The sequence below is a fragment of the Syzygium oleosum genome, unplaced genomic scaffold (genome assembly GCF_021117445.2).
Source record: "Syzygium oleosum isolate NSW1041296 unplaced genomic scaffold, Sole_v2.1 Sole_v2.14, whole genome shotgun sequence".
Classification (NCBI taxonomy): Eukaryota; Viridiplantae; Streptophyta; class Magnoliopsida; order Myrtales; family Myrtaceae; genus Syzygium; species Syzygium oleosum.
This window is the reverse complement of record NW_026607498.1, coordinates 5,581,585-5,588,403: the sequence shown is the minus strand read 5'-3', so window position 1 is coordinate 5,588,403 and position 6,819 is coordinate 5,581,585. Positions and strand designations below refer to the sequence as shown.

The following is a 6,819-nucleotide window of genomic DNA, read 5'->3' as shown; positions in this document are numbered from 1 at the left end:
ATGAGGACGGAGTTATTTTCGAAACATTCGATAAGAAAAGATAATGGGCATACTTGACAATTACCCTTTAGCAATTTTTCAATTTCCTTTTTAGTCAAATTCAAAAATTCAGCAAGCACTACCACAGGATCTACCTTAATGGGTGGTTCGACTATATCCAACTCAATCGATTTCCCAATAGCAATACTGTATTCTTCCAGAGTCGGTGTGAGCTCAAACTTATCTCCCAACACAAATGTGGTTGTCTCGGGGCACCAAAAATGAGCGAGTGCTTGCATGATCCCGCTCTGAACATCTATGTCTAGGATTGGCAGCATGAATCCAATACGCTTGAGAACGTACTGCTGACCATCTGGCTTCAACTGGCTCCATAACTTCTTGAGCTCTAGCTTCGGAGTAGGCATGAAACGGATATCGAGGCGACCCATTCTTATAGACCACGTGCCAAAAGACTCAACCAAACCATGGACCGACTCAAAATAAGATACAGAAAACCAAAGATAAAGCTCGAGAAATTACCGTCTTTGGGGAAAAAATGTCAATCACAGAGACATGCACATGAATCGTGAGTTTAAATCTTAATCTATCTATCCTAATGGCTTTTGCAAAGTGAAATGATGAACGGAACGACATGTCGCAGCCTCGCGTACAATCATCATGACTAGTCGCGGCCTTGCATACCGTAGTCATGACTAGTCGGGTCCAATCACTTCGGCTTGGTTCGGTCAACAAGGGTAACCTCCATGCATTGTAGCCTCACGCGCATGAGGACGACCCTTGAGCCATTTTTTGAAAAAAATTTCGGGATCCAAATGGGATAACCTTTAGCGAAGTCTTACCGCCAAGGTTAAAGAACCATCCAAATACTATCTTAAAACTATGGGTGTGATCCAGGTCCGGTCACAGGTTGTGTGTGGTGTAGTGCAAATACTGTAAATCATGCACAACAATTATATGCAAACACCACTTCAATAGTACAAAAATTAAATCACAATTCCACTCCACCAAGCCTGCAAAACAAAAGGTTAGCCAATCACTACTCCCCTTATAACTCCCATCCTGCAAAACCATTTAACACCTAAGAATGAGAATCCAATCAAATTTTATCAAATCGAGTGATTTTTCCATAAAAAATTTTTTGGTCTAAGTCCTCCTTAAAATTTTTTTAAAAAAAATTAAATTTAATCTCCCTAGCGGAGTCGCCAAGCTGTCGCGACCTAAAAAAATTCGGGTTTTCCGATCTTAGGCTAATGGATTACTAGATCAATTAAATTAACTAACCTAGCTCGAGTTCTCCCAAACTCTACCAATTCGCAACTTAGGTCCAATTATGAGCATGCAAATATTTTTAATGGGAGTCGCCACTAATCATTTAAGGTAGATTGATTAGAAACCTAAATAAAATAGCGGGAGTACTATTTTATTTCTGCGAACTAGAAATTATGGATTCGGGGACTTGGTTACGCTAGATTCCCTAACGCCCTTTCGGTACCAATTTCAAGAAAAATACTTAATTTGACAATTTTGATAAATCCTGACTTAGAGTTCAAAGGTGCAGAAATTTTCTTTTTTGATTTTTTATTTATTTAAATGAAAGCTAACCTATATGTAATGACGTGCAAAAATTGACATGTGATTAATGCAACCTAACATGCAAACTATATGTCATGCGATGACGTGATCTATTTCTAATGACGGGCATATTATTTTTTTTTGTATTTTTTCTTTACTGAAATTCGGAATAAAAAATGCCAATTATCTAAACATGCAATTTTAAACTAAAGAAATTAACCTATTCTAGAGTAATCTTTTTGGCATTTTTTTTTATCAAAATTCGAAATTAAAATCAAGTAAAAAAATATAACCGCTAAATCTTTCGAATTAAGTTTCGATCTGAAGCCTGACAGATCGATCCTAAAATTCGAAATACCCGCTATGGAAATAACTCTATCTAAAGCCTGATAGATAGATTTATTTTCACGTTTGCGGTTGCGGATTAGGAAATTTTCCTAATCGATCACATCTTGAAAAAATTTAGATATCTCAAATATCTTGGATATATTCAAAGGATTTTGAAAATTCCAAATTCTATCCAAATTTGATAAGATCAGATATCCAAGATTTCAAAAAAAAAGGAAATAAATCCTAATTGAAATATTGCCTATTATCTAAGTATGCAAAATTAGATATCAATAAGCACAAATTAGACAACCAAATATTCGAATCAAATTGGGATATGATAATTACCTGATTTGCAGATTTCTTTCCTAATTTGAATCTGTAGCGGATCGGGATTGCGGATCGGCGGTGCGTCGGGAGCGGCGGTGCGACGTCGGGAACAATGGCGGTGCACGAGCGGCGGTGCACGAGCGATGGCACGGCGTCGAGAGCAACAGCGGTGGTGTCTCGTCGGTGTTGCTCACGGACAGAAGGATGGTGTTTAGTTGGGGACCTCCACGGCTTGGACTGGTTCTCGGTTTAGGCTGGCACGACGAGGACTCGTGGCAGTGCTTGACACGATCACAGCTGGAACCAGTTTGGTTGTCGTCACAGATCACTTGCTTGACAGGGCAGCAGGTCTTCGTGCGGTGCAGAACTCGGCAAATAACAGCAAAGTCGTCGTGGTGGCTGGCTGGAAGGGGCTGATCGCGTTGTCACCTCACTCTTGGACAACAGGTCGTTGTGGTAGGGAAGCAGCAGCGGCGGAGGGCTTGGAGCAGCGTCGTCAGAAGGCTGGTGCAACGTGTTGTGCAGGGACCTTCGAGGCTGAAGAACAATGGACCTCGCTGGAAACTGAGGTTGCAAGACCTTCGGTGGCCGTGAAATTGCTGGACTGGTGAGGCACGGGTCAGCAGCGAAAAACGTTGACAGCGTGAGGATTCATCAAGATGCTTTTCGGTCAACTGGAGGTGCTCGACAGTGTGGGGCAGCGCCAGCAGTGAACAACCTCAGAGCAAACCGAAAGGGAGGAAGACCACCTCACTATTTCTGGAAAAAATTTCAGGACACTTCCTCTCATTTCTGGACGTGTGTTCTGTGTTCTCCCAAGAATTCTGAATCGAAAAATTCTGAAAAGCCCCCCCTCGATTATGAGACATAAACATATATTTATAATGTAAACCTAGGTCAATTAGCCGGGCTTTCAAATCCTAATGGGCTTAGGTTTAGGCTTTAATTTAATTCTAAGTGGGCTGAATTAATTTGGGCTTTTTTTAATTAAGCATAATGGGCTAATTTAAGCTCAAATTAAGACAACCAAGCCCTTTTGTGTGTGATTTTCGGCCCATGCTTTCCGAGTGAGCCGAGTCTCGTTCGATGCCTGAGCTCGATTTACGTGATGAATTTTAAGCTCGCTTACCATCGCCGATCCGATGCGAAATGCAGTTAATCTATATGAACCTAAACTTTATGCTATACGATTTGTAATATTTTTGTTCAGGGATTAAAATTTAATCCCTAATTTTCTATGCAATTAATCACTAAATGATGCGCTGAAATTTAGGTGTCAACAAACATTTCATATAGTTCAGGTACTAAATTGAACACATATTAAAAGTTTAGGGATCACATTGAACAAATTAAAAGTTCAGGGACCAAATTGAACATTATGTTAAAGTTTAGGGACTACATTGAACAAATTAAAAGTTCAGGGATCAAATTGCACATTAAGTCAAAGTTCAGGGACTACTTGTGTCATTATCCCAATTTACAACTTCTGCACATCTGCACATGCACAATTAGAGCATGGCAGAAGCTGCGTAAACTTCCTCATTGGGAAGCTCACAAATTTTTTGGACAATGAAGTGCAATTCTTCAGAGGTGCTGAGGAAGAAGTTAGTTCAGTGAGAGGACAATTGGAGTGCATAAGGGCATGCCTGAGGGTCGCAGATTCCCTGGAAGAGAGCGATGAGGAAGTGAAAGCATGGGTAAAGCAGCTAAGAGAGATTGCATATGTTACTGAAGATGCTCTTGACGAGTTCAAACTTCTCTCGGTGCATGATCATGGGGTTGGGTTTGCCGGTCTCTTCTGTAGGATCTCTTGCAGTGTGAAGAACATGAAAGCTCGATATCGAACCATTTCGCAGATACAGAACATCAACTCCACAATGAAAAGCTTATGTGATGGACACCAGAGGCTACGCCACAAGTTTAGTAAAGCTGAACATGGACCAGACTCCAATTACTCTGGCAACAGACGGCATGAACACCGAGGTAATGCCTTCTTTTTAGACAAAAATGAGCTTGTGGGCATTGAAGAACCGAAGAAGCAGCTAGTTGCGTGGTTGGGTGAGGGCACTTCTAGGCCGCAAGTTATCTCAGTCGTTGGGATGGGAGGATCGGGCAAAACCACTCTCGTAAATGAAGTTTATGAAGATCCAGTGGTCAAAACACATTTCATGGTATGTGCTTGGATCACTTTCTCTGGCTCTCCAAATATAGGAGAGCTCCTCCAGAACATGCGTCAGCAAATTATGAGAGTGTTCAGACAACCGATTCCGCGCGGTGTGGACACCATGAATATCTACTGGCTGAAGATGTTAATCAAGGACTTGCTAAAGGGAGTGAGGTATCTGGTTGTTCTAGATGACACATGGAGGACAGACGAATGGGATGCTGTCAAACATGCACTGCCCAATAACATGTGCGGCAGCCGAATAATCATCACAACCCGGAATGATGATCTAGCACACACCTCCTGCCGAGATTTCGAGGGGAAGGTCTATAAGATGGAGCCTCTGCCAGTAGAACAGTCTTGGAAGCTTTTCTGCATGGAGACATTTCACGGGAATTCATGCCCTTCCCATCTGGAGGAGACCTGTGAGTTTATTTTAAGAAAGTGTGAAGGCCTGCCGCTTGCTATAGTGGCTATCAGTGGTATTTTGGCTACAAAAGATAAGCACAGAATAGATGAATGGGAATTGGTTCGTCGCAGTCTTGGTACAGAGATAGACCGTAATGACCAACTCAAAAACTTGAAGAGAGTTCTTTTGCTTAGCTTTAATGATCTGCCGTACTACCTGAAATCCTGCTACTTGCACTTAAGTTTATTTCCCGAGGGTCGCCCCATTAAGCGTAAGAGACTCATTCGGTTATGGATCGCCGAAGGATTTGTTGAAAAGAAAGAAGGAAAGACCCTCGAAGAAGCTGCTAAGGACTACTTCGTGGAGCTGTTGAACAGAAGCCTGATAGAGGTGGCTGCTAGACGAAGTGACGGAACAGTCAAGTATTGCTGCATCCATGATTTTCTGCGAGAGATTGTCACTTTAAAGTCAACTAATCAGGGGTTTGCAGAAATTGCCAAAGAAGAAAATCGCGAATGGCCAGACAAAGTCCGTCGCCTGTCATTACAGAAAAACCTGCAAGCTCTGCAACAGAACTGGTCTATGTCTCAACTTCGCTCTTTATATATGTTTGGGATAGAGAGATCATTTATGAATAAGGTTCTAGCTAGTGATATGAAACTGCTCAATGTTTTGGATATGCAAGCGGCTCCTTTAACAAGGTTCCCGGCTCAAGTTGCTGATTGGTGTTATCTGAGATATCTAAGTTTCAGGCACACTGAGGTGAGTACAGTTCCAAGTTCTATTGGGAAGCTTCAAAACTTAGAGACACTAGACCTTAAACACACAAAAGTCACCGAATTGCCTGTTGAGATCTTGAAACTTCGACGACTTCGTCATCTCCTCGTTTATCGCTACAAATATATATCCTATTCATCCGTCAAATTTGGCTTTAAGGCCCTTAGAGGAATAGGGGCTTTGCAATACCTTCAAAAGCTCTGCTTTATGGAGGCAGATGATGAGAGCAGCAGCAGTGTTACGAGAGAGCTTGGAATGTTGACACAACTGGATAGGTTGGCCATTCTGAAATTTAGGAAAGAAGATGGAAGGGATTTGTGCTTGTCAATCTCCAAACTAACCAGGCTTCGATCATTAGCTGTACATTCTGTTGATAACGATGAGATTATTGATCTGCAACACCTCTCTAGTCCACCCCCATTCCTTCAGAGAATCTACTTGAGAGGACGCTTGGGGGCATTACCACACTGGCTACCCTCTCTCAGTAGCCTGATGAGATTGCACCTGAGTTGCAGTCGCCTAAAGGATGACCCCCTCGTGTCTCTCCAAAATCTGCCCAATCTTGTGCATCTCGAGTTGAGTGAGGTTTACCAAGGAAGCTCATTGTTCTTTAAAGCAAAAGCCTTTAAGAAACTAAGGATTCTGGGTCTTGATCTTTTCGACGAACTCAGGTGCGTAGACGTGGAGAAAGGAGCGATGCCTTTTCTTGAGAGGCTTATCATTCAACGTTGCAAGTTACTGGAGAAGCTTCCATCAGGTATTGAACACCTGAGAAAGCTGAAAGTGCTGGAGATTTTCGATATGCCAGATGAGCTTGTCAAGAAGCTTGTGCAAGGTGGACAAGATGATGACTTTCATAAAGTTGCACATGTTCCGGACATATATTGTGGCTACAGGAGAGATGAGGGTTGGGACATCCAGTTAATCGACAGATCGGTGCAGAGAGATGGTGCTACCGCCCAAGGCACAAGCATGGGAAGCAATGAGTTCCCAACTACATAAGTGAATAAGTGAGTCAGTCGTATGTTTGTGACTTGGGAATTGTAAATGTGAATGTATAGTAAGTTAGCTGTGAATGCGATTCTCTGTAAATGACATTCAGGAGTTGTCAATACTATGTTAGCAATGTTTGGAGTTAATTATTAGAAGGCAATCAGGGTTTTAATTGTCTCTCAATGCTCTATAAATAGAGCTCGTATGTAGTGTTTTAGTAAGCCACTTAGTAAAGATGTTGTCTTTT

General features: G+C 42.0%; 1 protein-coding gene across 1 annotated transcript; it reads left to right on the top strand.

Moving 5' to 3' along the window:
- Positions 1-2,341: 2,341 nt before the first annotated feature.
- On the top strand, positions 2,342-6,581 carry LOC115691858 (disease resistance protein RPM1-like). Its single transcript, XM_030618592.2, has 3 exons — positions 2,342-2,469; positions 2,570-2,736; positions 3,742-6,581. Exons 1-3 carry the CDS (start codon positions 2,342-2,344, stop codon positions 6,579-6,581), a joined length of 3,135 nt encoding a protein of 1,044 aa, XP_030474452.2.
- The last annotated feature ends 238 nt before the right edge of the window (positions 6,582-6,819 follow it).

Excerpts from the sequence above, each read along its gene's own strand:
- LOC115691858 (XM_030618592.2), top strand. The coding sequence starts at position 2,342 with ATGGCGGTGCACGAGCGGCGGTGCACGAGCGATGGCACGGCGTCGAGA. Across the intron at positions 2,470-2,569 it reads GACCTCCACGGCTTGGACTG|GGCAGCAGGTCTTCGTGCGG; the intron begins GTTCTCGGTTTA and ends CTTGCTTGACAG. Across the intron at positions 2,737-3,741 it reads GCAGCGTCGTCAGAAGGCTG|AGCATGGCAGAAGCTGCGTA; the intron begins GTGCAACGTGTT and ends ATGCACAATTAG.